Source organism: Tenrec ecaudatus, chromosome 10 (assembly GCF_050624435.1).
Source record: "Tenrec ecaudatus isolate mTenEca1 chromosome 10, mTenEca1.hap1, whole genome shotgun sequence".
Taxonomy (NCBI): domain Eukaryota; kingdom Metazoa; phylum Chordata; class Mammalia; order Afrosoricida; family Tenrecidae; genus Tenrec; species Tenrec ecaudatus.
Window position 1 is genome coordinate 47765450 of NC_134539.1, and position 20216 is coordinate 47785665.

The following is a 20216-nucleotide window of genomic DNA, read 5'->3' on the forward strand; positions in this document are numbered from 1 at the left end:
ATTTGAGCGGAAACCCCTCAGATTCCATCTGGTTTAGCTAAACATAAAAGGACTTGCTGTCAGAGGCATCCTTTCTACGCGAGGACAAACCCTCAGAATTCCAGCTCTACGGAAAGAAAGGAAGCCTCCCTCCGTGAGCAATAAACTAGCTGTATCTAGTCATCCTTCAGATCGTAGCTTAAGGGAAACGATCTTTGCTTTCAGGATCACGATGCCCCTGAGCCAAATCATGGGGTTTTCAATCACCTCATATCTCCGTGAGAGCTGGGTGTTGAATAAGGAAGACTGAAGAAGAAGCGAAGCATTTGAATTTGACGTTGGTCAAGAGTCTAGAGAGTACCATGGACTGCCAAAAGAACAAACAAATTTGTCTTGGAGGACAAATCTGTCCTTAGAAGTAAGAATGGCAAGAGTTTTTATCACATACTATGGACATGTTATCACGAGAGACCAGTCCCTGGGAAAGGACATCATGCTGGTAGTAACAGAGGGCAGTGAAAAAGAGAAAGACCCTCAGTAAGTTGAATTGCCATTGGGAGTGCAACAATAGGTTCAAATATAACACTGAGGATGTCGCCGGACTGGACGAGGTCTTTCTGATGTACATTGGGTCGCTAGGAGCCAGAACCGACTTGATTACAACTAATGATGTCTTCGTTTAGCCTTCTCTGGGGACCCTTGTGGTAGTCACATAATTTCATGTCATCTTGAAGCTATATAAAAGTGTAGGGATGGTATTCAACCTGTCAATCAGATCGTAGCCTGGTCACTTCACTTGTTGGTGCGATCTAAAATTATAGCTCCCTGGAGGGCTGTTCTTTCTCTCTCTTTCTCTCTCTCTCTGGAGGGCTGTTCTTTCTCTCTCTCTTTCTCTCTCTCTCTCTCTGCCGTAACCTTCCTACTTGCTGGCCACCCTGTCTGAGAGCTGCAGGCTTCCTGAGATGTTTTCCACCGACTTTGGATCCACACGACTTTGTACCCACCAGCCTGTGATCTTTCTGCATTCTGCATCATTGCATGTGAGTCTGAAGAGGAGCTTATGGACTCGTGTCAGACTTAGGGACCTGAGCTGGGATGTTTTCTTGATATAGAATTACTTCTTGATATAAAGCTCTTTGTTATGCATAGATGAGTATCAGTGGATCTGTTTCTCAAGTCAACCCAGCCTCACACTGCCTTTTCATTGATCAGAAGATATCACAGTTTGTAATTACACATTTATCTGTGTGACTAGATTTTAAACTCCAAGTAGGCATAGACCATTTCTGTTTGTAGCAATGAATCCCTTCCCCCTTGAGTCCAGCATAAGCGGGGCATACAGAAGATGCTCCACAATGTTTGTTGCTGACATGGATTTTAGAAGGAGCTCACAGTGTTCAGACTTTAAATTCTAGACATAATATTCTTTCCTGGCTTTTAGACAGTAAAGAGTACACTAATGCATTTTTTCAGGTCATTTATTTATTTTCCTCTTAGTTCTTCCACTCAAAATCCAAACTCACTGTCATTCCAACTCAGAGTGTCCCTAAGGGCAGGACAGAACCACTGCTGTGAGTTCCTGAGACTATACATCTTTATGGGAGTAGAAAGCTTCCTCTTTCTTCCATGGAGTGGCTGGTGGTATTGAATGGCTGACCTTACAGCTGACAGCCCAACTCATAATCCACTATGCCACCTGGGCTCCTCTCTTATCTAAGCCAGGAGAGTGGAAGGTAGAGGCAGAGGAGAGGCATCCCCTGCACTCACCCAAAGTCACAGTACACACATGGGCTCTCAGGACTATCTTCCCCACTCTCTGAGGAGCAACTATGGAAAATCACGAAATAAACAATGGCATTAACTAGGAAGCACATAGCCCAGTTAAATCTTGGTTGTAAAACTGGAGCCCTGGTGGTGTAGTGCTTATGAAGCGTGTTGCAATCCTCATGGTTCGCAGTTCAAGTCCACTAGCAGCTCCGAGGAAGACAGACTGGGCATTCTATTCCCCTCAATAGTGACAGTCTCAGAGGGCTACAGGGATTCGGTAGGAGTCAGAATTGACTTGATGGCAGTGAGTTTCGGTTGGTTTAAGAGAGAATTTAGCTGAGCTTTACTCATCAAAGAAATGGGATAAATCAGATTTTTGGGGGGAGGCAGTGTGTGTGTGTGTGTGTGTGTGTGTGTGTGTGTGTGTGTGTGTGTGTGTGTGTGTGTGTTTAGAACCAGCATCAGAAGGTCCTTATTTCTCTCCATTGATGTGCAAATGATCGGCCCATCCAATGTGCACTTCGGTCTGGAATGCGCTTCTGATATCAGCCTTGGATTCTCGGTTGAGTGGGTGCAGAGTTTATCAACTGCTGCCTCTCTCTTCCCTCGACTTACACTGAGATGCTCGATACTTAGAGCTGAGGGCCATGACACACGGTGTGGCAGTGCCTTATTGGCAAGGAGTACCTCCAGTCCAGGTCCACACGGAAACCAGAAGTGCTGACTGCAGCAGGGAGCAAATGGGAGCGTCTGCCTGTGCACGGAGGGCTAGAAAGGGCGCGGTGCTGGGGACAGCGCCAAGCTGGCTGCTTGGCGAGAGTGCGGGAAGGGTCAGGGGGAGGGGAAAGCAAGGAGAGGCATCTTGCCAACTCAAAGGCAGTTGGGCTGATTCCCCCTACCCGGCTCCCCTGCATGCTCCCCTCCCCGATTTTCCTGCTTCAGCGAGAACGCCTGCTGGTGAGAGTGGGAGTGGACCCCAGAAAGGATGGGTCTGCCAGCTGAGATCTGAGCCGGGGGAGGAAGAGAGGAGAGGGGCAAAAGGACTGAGAGAGGATCAAAGGCTAATACAAGAGGAGCTAGCCCCCAAGAAAAAGGGGGAGGGAGAGAGGGGAAGGGAAGACAGAAAGTATGATAGGTAGACAGCGGGGGACCACGTTTCTGTACTGAAGACCAGCTCCCAGAAGAAAAGCAGGTTCACAAGAAACAAACACAGCGACCACATGGTACTGACTGTAGAAAGCATACCTACTGCTTCTAAATTCTCCTAATAGGTTTGAATTTCCATGGGAATGCATTTTCCCAAAGCAGCAACACCAGAGAGAGCTGCAAACTATGAAAACCTGTATTGCTGTAAGTTTAGCTAAAAAGAAAACAAATGAGCAACTGAAAGCCCAGAAGAGCAGCTGACTACTTCTACATACCAGGTGTGTCTTGAGTCATCATCCAGCCAGCAAATCATTCACTGTCCTTCTAGCCTCTATCACAAAACAGAGAGATAAGCATCTCTCCTCTCTGACTCCTAGCGCTGAAAATAAAGTGCCAAGGGGATTTCTACCAAAAAGGGATGACGTGTTCCGAACATTCTAAAAAAATTAAAGGAATGTACACTTTTTGTGATGGTCTCATAAAGTGCATGTGGTCTGGGCTCTGCAAGTTTGCTGGTGTTAATTTCACGAGCATTGGGCTGCTAACCCAATGGTCAGTAGTTCAAACCCACAAGCTGCTCCTTGGGAGATAGATGAGGCTTTCTACTCCTATAAAGAGTTAGCATCTCAGAAACTCATAGGGGCAGATCTACTCTGCTTGCTAAGGTTGCTACAAGTAGACATGGGCTCGATGGCAGTGAGTTTGGCTGGGGTATATTTTAGCTTGAGTGAGGGCAGGGTGGGTTCATTGGTAAACTCCTCACCCTCCAAGGGAGGCTTGAGTTCAAATCCCAGCTAATACACCCAGTTCTGGTGGCATAGTAGTTACTCATTGGGCTGCTAACTGAAAGGTCAGCAGTTTGAAACCACCAGCTGCTCCATGGGGGGAAAATGGGGCTTTCTACTCCCATAGAGTCTAGGAAACCCACATGGGAAGTTCTTTCTTCTTCCACAGTGCCACTGTGGGTCAGAAGTGACTCAATGGTAGTAGGTTTGGTTTTAGTTTTAATTTTTGGATTTATAGGCTGCCTCCACCCATGTTACAGGGGGATTTGTGTGTTGCTATGCTGCTGAACAGGTTTTAGTGGAGCCTACAGATTAAGGCAGACTAGGAAGAAAGGCCTGGCAATCTTCTTCCACATACCAGCCAGTGAGAAGCTTATGGGAGAATATGGCCTGATCCTCAATGGTCACGAAGCTAGAGTAGCATCGGGCAAAGTTTTGTGCTGTTTTGTATATGGTTGCTATCATTTGGGGCTGATTTACTGCAGTTGAAACAGAAGGTGGGAGGGGCCTCACTTGGCTAATACATCTGATTGATTACAGGGGGGGAAATCCCCCTATCTTTCCCCTCCAAGTTCTACATTGAGGCTTCAAGAAACCTTGCAAGCGTTCATTGTTCGTCCTAGACCACAGCTCGTGCCAGGCATATAAATCCAGGGAACTGTGATGGCGGATGAAAAGTCACATAGAGCGCAGTCCAGTTGTCTGCTCTCATTTTTTTTCTAATTTGCTTTTATTTGTTTTTTTAAAACATTTTATTAGGGACTCATACAACTCTTATCACACTCTATACATACATCAATTCTGTAAAGCACATCTGTACATTCTTTGCCCTCATCATTTGCAAAGCATTTGCTCTCCACTTAAGCCCTTGGCATCTGGTCCTCTTTTTTCCCCTCCCTCCCTGCTTCCCCTTCTCTCATGAGCCCTTAATAATTTATAAATTATTATTTTGTCATATTTTGCCCTTTCTGACATCTCCCTTCACCCCCTTTTCTATTGTCCGCCCCCCAGGGAGGAGATCACATGTGGATCCTTGTAATCAGTTCCCCCTTTCCAATTTACTCACCCTCCACTCTCCCAGCATCACCCCTCACATCCCTGGTCCTGAAGGTATCATCCACCCTGGGTTCCCTGTGCCTCCATCTCCCATATGCACCAGTGTACAACCTCTGCCCTATCCAGTCCAGCAAGGTAGAATTTGGATCATGGTAGTTGGGGGGAGTAAGCATTTAGGATCTGGGGGAAAGCTGTGTTCTTCATCGGTACTACATCGCACCCTGACTGACCCATCTCCTCTCCTAAACCCCTCTATGAGGGGATCTCCAGTGGTCGACATTTGGGCCTCGGGTCTCCACACTGCACTTCCCCCTTCATTTACTATGGTGTATATATATATATATATATTCTTTTTTTTTTTTGCATGATGCCTTATACCTGGTCCCTTTGGCACCTTGTGATCACACAGGCTGGTGTTCTTCTTCCATGTGGGCTTTATTGCTTCTGAGCTAGATGGCCGCTTGTTTACCTTCAAGCCTCTAAGACCCCAGACACTATCTCTTTTGATAGCCAGGCACCATCAGCTTTCTTCGCCACATTTGCTTATGCACCTGTTTGTCCTCAGTGATCGTATCATGGAGGTATGCACCCAATGATATGACTTTTGGTTCTTTAATGCCTGATAACTTATCCCTTCGGAACCACGTGAATACACAGGCTGGTGTGTTCTTCCATGTGGGCTTTGTTGCTTCTGAGCTAGATGGCTGCTTGTTTATCTTCAAGCCTTTAAGACCCCAGACATTATCTCTTTTGATAGCCAGGCACCATAAGCTTTCTTCACCACATTAGCTTGTTCACCTGCTTTGTCTTCAGCGGGTGTGTCGGGAGGGTGAGCATCATAGAATGCCAATTTAATAGAAGAAAATATTCATGCATTGAGGGAGAACTTGAGTAGAGGCCCAATGTCCTTCTACCACCTTAATACTAAACCTATAAATATAGGCACATAGATCTATTTCCCCATCCTCATCTATATATTTGCATATATACATGTCTTTGTCTAGACCTCTATAAATGCCCTTTGCCTCCTAGCTCTTTCCTCTATTTCCCTTGATTTTCCTCCTGTCCCACTATCATGCTCAGTTCCCACCTGGGTTTCAGCTATACCTCTTCATTACATTGCCCTTGATCATGCCCTACCAGGCCTGCCACACCTACCTCACCACCAATTTGGATCATTTGTTGTTGCCTTGTCCCTGGGTTTATTAACACCATTTCCTTACAGCCCATCTCCCCCTAATCATGTCCTCCCCGGAACTGTCAGTCCCATTGTTTTTCCTCCAGATAGTTCATCCAGCCTATCCTATTTAGACAAACCTGCAGAGATAGTAACATGCACAAAAACAAGACAGAGCTAAGCCACCCCTAACCTTGTCAGGAAAGCCAGCGGAGACCAAGAATGGACTGGAAAGAGAAATGCGCTGGGAGCTATACCTGACCTCTAATTACATGGGAGGGGTGACCTCCCTGCCACTGTCAATTCTGACTCATCATGACACTAAAGCTCATAGTACATCTACCCCTGTGAGGTTCAGCAACTGAAAATCATCACGGAAGCAGAAAGTGTCATCTTTCCCCCCATGGGACAGCTGGTGGGTGCAAACTGATCTGAGGATCAACAAACCCAGCTTCCTCAATGCCATTCCGGGAGGCTCTCGCTCCACCAGTCGGCTTCCTGCCTGAAGGCACTCGGCTGCATTTGCTAAGTGCACTGGGAAGTCCACTGCTCCACCTCGCACGCTGGCTCTGGGTTACACGGCTGCCACTCCTCTGGTGTCAAAGCTGTCAGTTGGCTCCAGGAAAGTCCATCTGCAGGGATCTTAGGCTTCAAAGAGTGCACTCCAGATCCAGGCTCTTCTCTCCTGCTGGGATGGAGATCCTTCCTTTCTGCTTTGGAGATGGCTCATTTTACACCCAGAAGGAGGGCCATCAGAATTTACCCTGTCAACTGTCCCTTACAACTGAATCCTATTCCTGTCCCGCACCACTTTCAGCAAACGACTGTTTGGTGGCAGTAAAAGACTATGACTGGAAGAGCCATGTTATACATCTGGTGGCACCGTACCTACCCAACCTGCAATGATCACAAATAGCTGAACCAGCACAGCTGGGACCAACAGCAAAGTCCCCAAACTAAATGTCTTAAGCCCTTGAGTGTTGGGGGCATTTGTCACAGAGCAAGAGATAACTGACACAGAAACTGGAGACTCACCTGTGCATTCATGTTGCAGTCCTTTCCCGTAATACCCCTTTTCACAGATGCATTCAAATTGACCGGTGTGTGTCCCGCATTTGCAGCTTGCCATTTGGTCACAGCAGTCTTTGCCGGCTTCACAAAGATACGAACAATGGGACATATCCTCTTGAATAAAGCTCCCAGAAGGCAGATCTACCAATAACAGAAGACAGAGGGCCATGACAAATGAAGGGGTAGTTGAATGTTCCATCCTGTAGCCTCTGAACATTTACAGTCAGGCTGCAGAAAAAATCCTTTCCCATATCCGTCTAATTCCCAACTGCTCTCCCAGCCCCACCCAACTCTGAATGTGCATGATTTGCACCACGACAGTCAGGGAATTTGGTTTCAGCCAGTTAAATCATTTCAGTCTGAGATAGCATCATAAGTTCGCAAGGCCATGCAGGGTCAGGTGGAAGTGAAATTCTTTAGCAAGGACTCTCTAGATGCAGCCGGAAGTAAGGCCGTCGGTTCCCCCGGTCACTCCGTGGCATGCACATAGCACAATCCAGGGCTTCCCTATGAGGCCAGGCAGCACGGCCAGACCACCAAAACCTTTGTTCAAATTAGAAATAAAATGACGATCCTGTTACTGAGTTAAGAATAACTATTCATCTGGGTTGGTAGTGATTTGACTATAAACTTAAATCATTGCACCGGCTAAATAAAATAATAAAAAAAGGATCCAGTTCGTCTCCTAATTTGAAACAAATTGTCATGTGTTATATAAATAGAGCCCATTCTGACAGTTAGACCCAAGCTAAGAGGGGACTTAACAAAGCAGAGTAACAGTCATATAGCTGACCCGCAATAGAAGGGCCCGAAGCGGGCAGACAAAGGTCCATTTAATAACTCCCGCTGAAGGAGTTCAAAGTCAGTCTGATTCCAGTGCTAGAACCAGAAATACTGATGGGTCCCTAATAGGTACTCAAGTGGGTAACCTTCAGCAAGATCCACGGGCTATGACTGAATACTTGGGAAGGTGATTGATGACAGTCAGAGCCAAAACTGGCTCCTGTGAATTATGACTCTGAACAGTAGAAAATAGAGATTTCAGCCTCTAGGAAAGTGGCCACCAGACCCAGAGACCCTATTACAGCTACATCCAACAGGGGGGCGGGGCACGGTTTAAAAGGTATTCAACATGGGTTCCCAACACAGCTCGGAGGCACTGAGCCACAGGTTTACTTGGCAATAAGGAACCCCAAACAAACCAAGCTCATTGCTATCAAGTTGATTCCAGCTCATAGAGACCGCAGGTCAGGGTAGAACTGCTCCTGCGGGTTTCCAAGACTGACTCTTTATGGAAGCGAAAGCCTGTCTTTCTCCAGTCCAGTGGCTGGTGATTTTGACTTGCTGACCTTGCAGTTAGCAGTCCAACTCGTAACCACTAAATCACCAAAACCGAACTCCCTGCCACAGGTCAGTCCTAACTCTTAGTGCTCAGAGGCAGTAGAACTGCTTCCGGCGGGTTTCTGAGACCGTAACTCTTTATGAGAGTGGAAAGCTTCATCTTTCACCTGCAGAGGGACTGGCGGTTTCAAACTGCTGACCTTGCAGTTAACAGCCTGATGCATAACTACTATGCCACCAGGGCTCCCTTAATAAGCAACTTTGAGAGCAATAAAAACCTAGCCAGGACTAGTGCACTGACTTTCAGGTGTGGTACAGGGGTACATATGAACAAAGTTATGATTCCATAACCTATGTCTATTGAGACTGGCCAGAAGCCTGCACAATTTTACGACTCAGAATGGATCCACCCAAATGGAAAGTCATGTCAAAAACAAAAACAAAAACCGAACAAAACAAAACATACAGGCAAGGGAAATGAAGTTCATTCCCTTTGAACTGTATCATCCTTCAGAGATAAATCTTTCTGTTGTATTTATTCATAACCACTGCATGAGATCTTAGTCTCCTCTTGGAACTATATATGGGAGGCCTGGCCCACTCATTATAGGCATCAAAAATTGCTTGGACCCCTGTGCTGTCATAATTTAACATTGGTTAATTGTACATACAAGGAACAAGATTTGTCACCTAATTTGTCTGTTGTCCCCTAACACATTAACACGTATAACTACACAACCTTCTAAACGGTGTATAAAGAACTGTAATGAATGGATTTGCTGATTTTCCCCTTTTGGGGGGGGGGTTACTGCTCTTAAGGTCATACATAAACACATGTATTTCAAGCTGTGATAGCAAAAAGTATGTGTCAAGTATTGATTGTCCGTCTGTCTTTATGTGTATTTCTGGAAACATCCTGGTGAGGCTCACCATGCCTGTCTCAGAATGTTTACTTCAGCTGTCCAGATAACTGTGAATGGGACCTCACTCCAGGCTTCCTGCTCTGTGTGTGGCCTGAAAAACGCACCTCAGTGCATTCCGCGGATTCTGACAGTGCCAGGTGGGAGCGTATGGAGAGTGTGGGGGAACTATGTCACAGCTGTTCAGAACAACAGCAACAATACTCCTGCTGGACGGCCACCCTGCCATCTAACAGGAAGTTCAGCACAGCTCCGTGTGCACACAAGATGCGTGCGCACCATGCTCAGCGAGGCCCTTGTGAGGATTTAGAATTAATTTCTTGGGGGGATTCAGGTGGGAAGTCAAAAGGGAGCCTCATGTTAAGGCACGTTTGTTTTGCCACTACGACTCCATTACCTTCATGCAGTGCCCGGCGAGCTAAAGCCTCAAATTCTGTGAAACTGTGGAGCAGGTAGCAGTGCTCCTCCTTTGGGGTGGAAGCCATGTCATTCAGCTCTCGAACGTTTCCTTGCCATATGCCAAACGTGAAGATCTCCACTCCCAGGTCCCGCAGTGACGCTGCAATTGGTCTAGGGTCACCCCCGTTGGAATAGCCATCAGTAATGAGAAATATGACTTTTGTTGCATTTTCTCTAGAATGACGAAGAATTTGCTGCAATGGAATAAGAAAACATGAGTTCTTACCATGTGGCCTAGTAGGTGTTTGTCAGGACCATAAGTACTTCTGGAAGGTGGGGAATCCAAGCATCGATGAGTGAGAGTAAAACAGAAATCGGCAGAGACAAGAGCCTGCGATGATGGTCTTCTCATGTCTACTCCCTAGAGTTACTCAACAGAACCACAATGTAAAAAACACTGAAGATGTATTGCATGTTATTGCTATGCAATTTGCTAATGAACGGCCAGTAATGTTTGTGGAATGAATTTTGTATATTAATAAGATCGCTTATTGAACAACAGACTGGAGCTGTGTAGTGAAGTGGGTTACAAGTTGGGCTGCTAACTGTAAGGTCTGCAGTTCGAAACCACCAGCCACTCCTTAGGGCTTTCTAATTCAGTCAAGATTGAAAGTCTTGGAAACTCATGGGGAAGTTCTACTGTGTCCTATAGGGAATGTTGATTTAATGACAGTGAATTTGGAGCTTTTTGAGTTATTGATAAATAACTTCATTGATTATCAGACTTTCCAAATATAAACTAAATATAACTCAGGGCTTATGTACCTGATTCCAAGTAAATACATACACATACACACATATTTGAATATTCAGAATTACATGGATACATGTTACCATGATTGTCAGCTAACTAAAAGGTCCACTGAGAGCTATCTCTGAAGAAAGGTCTACTGATGTACTTCCATTAGATTTCAGCCATTGAAAATCCTGTGGAACCTGACACACATGGGAGTCATCAGGAGTGGAGTTGATTCAAAGGTCACTGACTATATATTCCAAACACATATACAAGGGGATAGCAAAGCCCATCCCCCATAAAAACATAACTGTGCTGGGTGGAGTGGAGCTTTCATAGTATGAATTTTGCCCCTAGGGGAGCATCTAGCAACTTGCTCTGAGTCAGTGCACCCAGTAGCATTGCCTGGGAAGGTTCTCTCTGGTCACAGTGAATTTTTTTCATGAAAGCAGTTTCGTTCAAATCTCATTTTTGTGATGACTGATTTAAGAGAATATCGTGCGGCTGTGAAATTCTGTTTCCTGCTTGGGAAAAATGCTGCAGGAACTGTTGTGATGTTGGACGCAGGTTACAAGGACAGCCTTATGGGAAAAGCCTCAAGTGTACAAGTCGATTTCTTGTTTCAAAAAAGGTGAAATGAAGATAAATGAATGAATGAACAAATAAACAGACAGATAAATAGGTGATGATAGAGATAGATAGATAGATAGATAGATAGATAGATAGATAGATAGATAGAGAGATAGAGATAGATAGATAGATAGATAGATAGATAGATAGATAGATAGACAGATAGATAGATAGATAGATAGATAGATAGATAGATAGAGTGAAATGTTGATTGATGACAAGCTTCTTCTGAAAATCCATCAAGTTCCTGAATGGACCAAATGTTGACTCCTCCAGTATTCGGCATTCATTCCACCAGGTCAGATTGTTAATCAAGGTTTCTCTTTAGAGGATCTGATAAGAGTGTGTAACCGCATGTGACAAAAACCCTGGTTTGGTTTCTGTGAATGAAGATGAACGTGAAAGGACAGCGAGTTGATGATGTAGGAGAGGTGAAGAAAAAATAGAGGGAGGAGCTGTCAACCATCCAAACAGATGAGTTTGAACAATGTTTCCAAGAATGGAATAGCAGATTTGACAAATGTATTAAGTATAAAAACAAGATTAAATGCACAGTTTTGAGGGGGAAATTCATTTTTGGGGGTACTCCCTTATAGGCATTCAGCATGTATAAATACATCCTTGCAGGATTACTCCCTATTGATACGCAGTCAGTTTACAGTGTTTATCTTCCCCGTGCTCATCCAAAATTGTAAAATTGATTCAATTCTTCATCTATTTTGGGCTGCCCAGTATTCACACAAAATCAGCTGCATTTGGTGGTGTGTGACCATAGTATAGAAAAATAGTAATTCCTTAAATCTTTCACTTGGGTTTTGTTGTTTTAGGACAAGTGAAGTATGATTTACAATATTATACATTATTCATTATTCCCAGATAATAAGGAAAAACAACCCCCTTTAAAAGCTTGTATATATTACCATTACTGTTTTTCAACATTAAACTTCCAAGCCACAAGAGATCCACTAGGGAATCTAGCGCTGTAATTCAATTTGCCATTGATGCTGTTCATTAAAAATGTGTAGGAACAGTAAAAGTGCCAAGAATATTTTCTAGTCAATTCTTAGAGGTAATTCAATTGTGTCGAGGAATAATTATAGAAATAGTGCAGGATTTCAGAAAGTATGCAGGAAAACAGACTTTACCTTATGCTTTTAAAAAGTTAAAAGAGATACTATGGAAGAAGAAGATGATGAAGAAAACGAAGAAGATGAAGAAGAAGACGAAGAAGACTCCCCTAATTCACACTAGAGAGTAGGATCAGTTTACAAAATTTCCTAGATGATCACGTTCTCTCATGCCTGCAGAAGGTCCTCTTTACTAGTGTAAGCCAGGGACTGCTGATTATAACACAACCAGTCTCAGCCCTAGTTTTTTAGCGTATTTTTGTTGCTGTGGCCTAAAGCTGTGGAACTCAACGTTAAAGAAAATTAATTTAATCAAATGTGAATCTGTAAGGATTAAGACACTTGGCTGCTAATTGACAGACTGGCATTGCCAACCTGCCCAGCAACTAACTCCAAGGCAGAAGAAACGGCAACCTGCTCCCATAGAGAGCACAGACAAGAAAGTTCCCTGGGGAATTCTACTCTGCGACATGAGGTGACTATGAGTGTGGTGTTAAGGGAGATTAGCCCTGGAGAAGGACATCGTGCTTGGTAAAGTAGTGGGGCCGTGAAACAAGGAAGACCCTTGACGGAATAGATTGACCCAGCGGCTGTCACAATGGGCTCAACCATAAAAACAATTGTGAGGACATGCAGGGCCTGTCGGTGTGTTGTGTTGTCGTAGAGTGTTGCGACATGTCCAAACTGACGGCCTGCAACGAGGGCGTGCCAAAGGGAGTCGGAGGCCAGCCTGAAGTGCCTACTTCTGGACAAATCATGGACAAGTTGAGTAATATTAAAATAACCATTGGAATGTATTGAATGCATTGAATATTATACACACAAGCGTGTATTTACATATGGGTTCAACATCTGAACAAGAGTTTGCTGGTTCAAATCCATCCAGCGGCTGCATGGAAGAGAGACACACCAATCTGTGTCCTCAAAGATTGCAGTCTGGAATACCCCATGGAGCAGTTCTACTCTGTCACATGGGCTCACACTCGGTTGAAAATGGAATGAAGGGCACCTCCCAGCAACACACAGCACACACGCACTTCAGGCTCCAAGTCATCTGTGGCTGTGCACCTGTGTGGGTCACACTATCTCTGTAGGTCTAGTCCATCAATCTTTATTGATGGCATGAAGTGAGACATACGTAAAAATGTTTTGTCTGTACAAGTATACTTCTCGGCATTGAAAGGGTCGGTCCTCATTCTAGTATTCTAAGCTGTGGCAAGTTGTGTTCATACCAGACTTGCTCTTTACTATGGGATACACTCTCTTCCTCTCCAAGTCCTTTCTCCTGGAAATCATCACGAACTCTAGGATTCCCTGGAGGGATCAGTTGGTCCTTTGTGAACCGGTAGGGATATACGGAATACGTGTGTACACGTGTGTACATGTGTGTGCTGTGCTTTGTAGGTTGTTGTTAGTTACCATTAAAGCCACCTCGCGTGCAGGGCAGAACTGCTCCATCGGGTCTTCAAAGCTGTGATCTTTCTGAACCCAGATCTGGGCACCCCTGGGTGCGTTCAAAAATCTGCCCTTTGTGCCACCTGGGGGCTTTGCTTTGTATAGTTGGGGTTTTGTTTTTACGTAAAAATATGATGTTCTCTTCTCCTATTTTCCTTCCCAAATTTACAAATGCTGTCTTGTAATGTAGTTGTAGCTTCTGTTAACATCCTAAGTTAGGATTCACACAAAAAACCTGCACACAACTCCACTGTGCACAAAACCCTTCAAGTTCTACAGAACTCATTGCATCTGATGACGAGACGATATTTGAAGTTCAAAATAGCAAGAGACGAGCTAGCCTAGTAGTCCAAGCACACAATTACACAATGTATGATTTACACAGCACTGCAGAGATAGAGAAGGGGTGGATGATTTACTGACAAGATTCCACTGTCCTGACCCCCTCCTCCACAGTTTTTGGGCTTCACCTTACTTGAATAACAACACATGGCTCCCTAAAGACTGTTTTTTTCATGCCCCAAGTTTCAGAAGTCAATGGGTCCATGGTAATGCTTATGGAATGCAATAGAGGTGTGGCCCTTGATTCGCGTTTTACTGTTACCAAAAGAGTTTACATCATCTGCTACCCTTTGTGAGGCATTTAAGAAATAGAAATGCAGAAAAATGAATGAGGCAAACCCGTTGCTGCCAAAGAGAAATTCCACATGAACTTTGTCCAGTGAAAGGTTATCACCATCTGCATTGCATCAAGCCTCTGATTAGCTTGTATAAATATCTGGCAGGAAGTAAGCTCCTCTCGTCCAACACAAGTCACTAGAATGATAAAAATGCAGGGTTGTGTAACATTGTTCTAACACCCGAGATCCATCACCATTACACAAGACTGCACCCCCAGCCTCTAAACGCAGGCCACAAGGGAACTGTTGCTGTTTCTATTGGTCTCGAAAGGAAAAGGCAGATCACAGCAGGTCTGATGTGGGGGCAATCTTTCCCCTTGGGCTTGTGAATTAAACTACATAATGGCATAATACCAAGGAGCCCTGGTGGCACAGCTGCTAACCCAAAGGGTGATGGTTCGAATCCTCCAGCTGCTCCATGGAAGAAAGATGCAGCAGTCTGCTTCTGAAATGACGGCAGCCTTGGAAAGCCCCGGGGGCCACTTCCACAACGTCCTAGCGAATCCGCGCGAGTCAGCCCTGACCTGACGGCAATGGGTCCTTGATTTCAATATATTGCTAACTGCAGTACAACCTTAGTTCCCATGGCCCGTTGTGATTCGTTTTGACTGAAGATACAAACTAGTCGTAATACATCAGTAGGTTCTGACTGGTACACCAACCCTGACACTGCACAACTGACCATGAATCTCTTAGCTTGTGTTGGTTCAAAAATGCTATTTTTAATTTCATTAAAAATATATATTTTCTGGAGTATTAAATTCTGGTTCTAGAATGTTGTTTCTTTTTATCTCCATGTTTTAACTATGTCACTCCATTGTTGAGTGCATTGCTTCCTTGTGGTGCTCTTCATGCTCACAGGTGGCTTCTTTTCCTGGACGTCAGGTCAGTTCTTCACCAAAGTCCCAGGGCTGTCTCACCTACGTTGGGCATGGTATCAGGAGAGACCAGAAAAATGGACATTATGTTTGGTCAAGTAGAGGGCTTGCATGAGGGTTCAGCGAGTAGTGGCTAGTAGTTCAAATCCACTCAGTGGCACCTCTGAAGAGAGGCCTGGAAAATCCCTCTGGAAATCAGTCACTGCAAATGCTACGGAGCGCATGTTTCCTTGAATCCACATGAGGTCGCCATTAGTCAGAAGAGACTCAGTGACCAATGATAATGGCAATAAACCAAAACCAAACCCATTGCCGTCGAGTTGATCCTGACTCTTAGAGCATCCCTCTGGAGAATCTCCCAGGCTGTAAATCTTCATGGAAGCAGATGGCCTCATTTTTTTCCTTTGGAGCTACTGGTGGATTTGAACCACCGACCTAGTGGTTAGCTGTCCAATGCTTACCCAACAGTGCCACCAGGAATACGGTCACTCATAAGTCCTATTTTAAGGAATTTAGTTCTGTGAAATGATATTTGGTATGAGTATACATCTTAGTAACCAGTCCTGCTTTAACAGAAATGCTACAAATGGATGACTTGAACAAGCAGAATTTTGTTCTCTTTCAGTTTAGGAGGCTAGAGGTTCAAATTCAGGAGGAGGCTTTCTCTCTCTGTTGTCTCCTTGCAATATCTGGGGGCTCTCTGGCTTGGCATCGATCTTCCCCTGTATCGAGGAGGCTTCCAGCACAGGCATCCTGGGCCCCAATGTCATGCTCCACCATCAGCTCTTCTTTCTTGGTGGTAGTGGGTCCCTGTGATCACTGCTCCCTTGTTAACCCACTTTATATATCAAATGAGGTTGACTCAAGATGCAATCTCATTCTATCCATTACATCCGACTTCATTAACATAACATCCTTGAATCCTGCCTCATTAGCATAGGTGTGAGATTGACAGCAGATAGGCCAATTATAGCAGATCACAACAGGGAAAATCATTACATAATACTGAGAACCGTAGCCCAGCCAAGTTGAGACACATTTTGGTGAGGACACAACCCCGTCCGTAAGACTATATATGTCAGCTGTCTTCCAAGGAGCAGAAAGTTAGTAAACTGTGTCAGTGTCTCAACCTAGTTTCCATTGACATAATTTTCCTGGATAGGAAATATTAAGTATAAACAAGACAAGTTGAATATGCTTTCTTCATCCTTCACCTTCCTAGTAGTTAGCCAGTGGTTTGAACGTAAATACTCAGTTATTCTTCAGTTCAAGGAAGCTTTAGTCTTCAATATTATTTGCTTTTGTTAAGAACGTTTCTTTCAGAAAGTTATTTTTCTGCTTGTTCATCATTTTCCAGTCTTCATTTATTCTACTCTGCCTTAATCTTTCTCTCTTCAATTTGATGGGCTCATTGCATGCTCTTCTGTAACACGACTAGTTTGGTTGTTATGCAGTGTTGTTTCTCTTCCTTCAATTGCTGGTTAGGAATTCATCCTGGCATCACAGTTTAATTTTCTTACTGAGTGAAGGGCCCAGGGACCACATCTGCCTTCCTCTGGCTACGCAAAGAGGAGGAGAATCCGAGGCTAATTTCTATACAGCAGAGGTCAGACAGGCCCCCACCCTCTAGCCTTCTTTTCCCTGTTCTGACAGCAGCCGCCGCCCTTCCCTCAGCATTCTACTTCTCTTCTGGGCTCGATAATTCATCGCGACGACCACACAGAACTTACAGACAATACCCTTGATTAGGAGGTTCATTAGGGGGGCTAGCAGGTTACAAAATGCTAAGGATACAGTTATTTGTCCACAGCATTTCTGCCCAGCCGTTCTGGCAGGCATCTCTGTCTCTCTGGTCTTCAACCTGTCAGCACATGATCCTCTGGCCTCTGTCCTGCTTGACACATGTTACAAAAGGATTGATGACATGTACCAAGGTCTAGGTGCTGCTCCTCTACTTGGTCTCATGGTTTTGCCGCAGTTTCTCCAAATTGTGTCATGAGCTATGACCTGCCGCCGCTGGGGCTTCTGCTACTTCACATGGGATTATGTCACAGGCTCAGCTGGTGGCTCTGCTTTCTGGACGGCCTTGGGGTTCATCTTCCTGTTTCTGAAATGGTTGTCTTCTACCCAGAGACATAGGGAGACTGACCAATTTCTTCCTTAGAGCCTTACATCAGCATCCAATCCTTTGATGGAAATTACAAAGGCTACAAGGGAGAAGAAGGTGGAGAGAAGATTCTGGGTAGAGGAGCCATACTGAGTAATTTCAAGTGAATGTATTTAGAACAGTTCTTTGCCTTATGCAGCACGTTTTCACTCCTTTTACCTTCGCAACCAGCTCCATTTTAATTAAAATCTGTTGCTTATCTCTTCCTTTCTCACCTTATCTCTACAGGATCAGTCTTTTGTTATTTAGGCTAAGTGCACACAACAAAGGATCCCTGGTGCTGTAGTTCAGCAGTGAGACAGCACCAGGATCTCTGTGGGAGACAGATGAGGCTTTTTGCTCCTGTGAAGGTGTAAAGGCTTGGAAGCACACAGTGGCAGTTCCAGTGTGGGTCTACTAGAGTCTCACCGTGAGCCAGAATCAACTCAATGGCAGTGGCTTTCTGGCTTTGCAGATCACAAATGCTTCTAGGATTTAGCTCTGTTTTTCATAGTTCATTCTTATAATTTTTGATATCTTGCATTCTATGTACTTATTTAAAGAAAATTTACAAACAAAACAAGAAGAGTTCTCCGTGCCCTTTTCCCCCCTTCATGAAAAAGTAGATCAGTCCTACTGGTTGTAACAAATAATATCCATCAGGGTAGGAAAACATGAGAGTTCAATTTTCTGACTATTATTATTAAAATGAACTGAAACCTTTCCAAGAGATGAGTGAAGCAGGTTAGGAATGAGTCACATCCCTTCAGTTTGAAAACTGATTAGCACTCTCCAACATGCTGATGAATACACTACCTGTGCTGTTCACACAGGTGGCTCTGTAGCACTGGCAACGGCAACAGAAGAAGTGAATTTATCATTTTAACTCATTTAAATCTGAATAGGTACATAATGGTGATAATCTTGGACAGTGGAGGTCAAGATAAGTATATTCTCACCCTAAGATGAAAAATAACAAAATATCTATAGCAGGTTTTATGGGGGTAGTGGGGTAGTCTATCATTTCAATAAATTTAAAAAATCCACTTAGAGCAACTGTTCTCAACCTGTGGGTCACGACCCCTTTGGGAGTCGAATGAAACTTTCACAGGGGTTACCCAATTTGCAGTAGCAAAATTACAGTTATGAAGTAGCAACGAAAATAACTCTATGGTTGGGGGAACACCACCACATGAGGAACTGTATGAAAGGGTCACGGCATTCGGAAGGTTGAGAACCGCTGACTCAGAGAGTTAAGAGGCTATTATAGGGTTTAATACTGATGTCAGAAGAAAAGCAGAACAGGAAATTGGCGCCTGCTTCAACCACACTAAGAATGTCATAACCTCTATGAAAGTGGGGGCTGGAAGTTAGAGAGAGAGCAGGTTGAGCGGAAAGCAGCGATGGGAACACAGAGAAAGGCTGGATGCGAGGATAATGCCAGGAAACCCAGTGTGCAGTGCAAGCCTTAAGACGTCACATGCGTGGTGATGCCTGCTCCTGCCTTCATGAGTCATCTTTGATGCCTTTCCTTTGATGGATGACACCCCCATTCAGACCTACTGTTTTGACCTCTCCTTTACCCGCCTCCCAGACCCACTTGTCTTGGACTTGGTTTACGTGGATCCTTGAACTACAAGTCTTGTTTCAACATCCCTTCCTGAAGCTGTTCTGGGCATCAGATGATCTCGCTGGAATACTGAACTGATCATGTTTTAAAACCTTCAATACTTTCCTTCTGTGTGTGCAATATAATGTAAATTTCTTTACATCAAATCTCACTAGCCATTCCTAAGTAATACTGCCAGCTTCGTGCCCGATCATGACCTCTATCTCCTGCCTATTTACCAACCTGTATCTTACACTTCATTCTAGCCAGGCCACTGTGTGTGAAGGGTTTGAAACATGCCAGGCTTTCGGGAGAAGGGTTCTCCCTGACGGTTCTCAACATTTTCTCATCTCTCCAATTGCCCTCCTCCATCTGTTACTCAAAAAATACGAAACTTACCCCACTGCCATCGAGTCAGTTCTGACTCACACTGTCACTATATGGAGGGACTGCTCGTGTGGATGCCCAAGACCATAACTATTTACAGGAATAGAAAGCCACATCTTTCTCCTGAGGAAGGACTGGCTGTGTGGACCTGTTGACTCACTATGCTCCCAGGACTTCCAAGCTTTTACCAGTGCTTCAAAATCCAGACCCAAAGTTTATTTCTTCTTTGAAACTTTCACAGGTTCTTCCACCCATCAGTGCCTCCACGTATGCTCTATAATTCTAACCCTATCCTAAGGATACTTGCTGCATATATCATTGTCGGCACCAAGTCGCTTATGTCTAGCTCTTTCCCCAGCTCGCTAGTAAGCTACTGCATGGCACGTTGTTATTGCTACGAGCCGTCAAGAGTATTTCAAATTGGAGTGACCCTCTGTATGCCAGCACAAAGCATGCCCGGCCCGGTGCCATCGTCACAATTGTTCCTATGTTTGAGTCCATTCTTGGACCCACTGTGTCCATCCATCTTGTCAAAGGTCTTTTCATTTTAGCTGCCCGATCACATTAGCAAGAATGATTTCCTTCTCCGGGGCCTGATGTTTCCTGATAACATGTCCAAATCCTTGAAGTCTCACCATCTTTGCTTCTAAGGAGCAGGCTGGCTGTACTTCTTCCAAGATCTATCAGTTTGTCCTCTGAGCAATCCATGATACTGTCTTCTCCAGCAACACAATTCAAATGCATCAGTTCTTCAGTGTTCTTTTCAATAGGAAACGTCCGCATGCATACGAGGCAATCAAAAATATCATGGCTTGGTCATGTGCACCTTACTCCGCAGAGTAACATCCTTATAATTGTCAACACGTT

The 20216-nt window shown here is 44.5% G+C and overlaps 1 protein-coding gene across 2 annotated transcripts in view; it reads right to left on the reverse strand.

Moving 5' to 3' along the window:
- Positions 1 to 20216, reverse strand: part of SVEP1 (sushi, von Willebrand factor type A, EGF and pentraxin domain containing 1) — a 203651-nt gene that overhangs the window by 155307 nt on the left and 28128 nt on the right. For both annotated transcript variants that reach the window (XM_075560297.1, XM_075560298.1), the window contains exons 2-3: positions 9640 to 9895; positions 6946 to 7122 (exon numbers count right to left, since the gene is read on the reverse strand). In XM_075560297.1, the coding sequence (XP_075416412.1) occupies positions 6946 to 7122; positions 9640 to 9895 (433 nt within the window). The remainder of the gene's footprint in view (positions 1 to 6945; positions 7123 to 9639; positions 9896 to 20216) is intronic.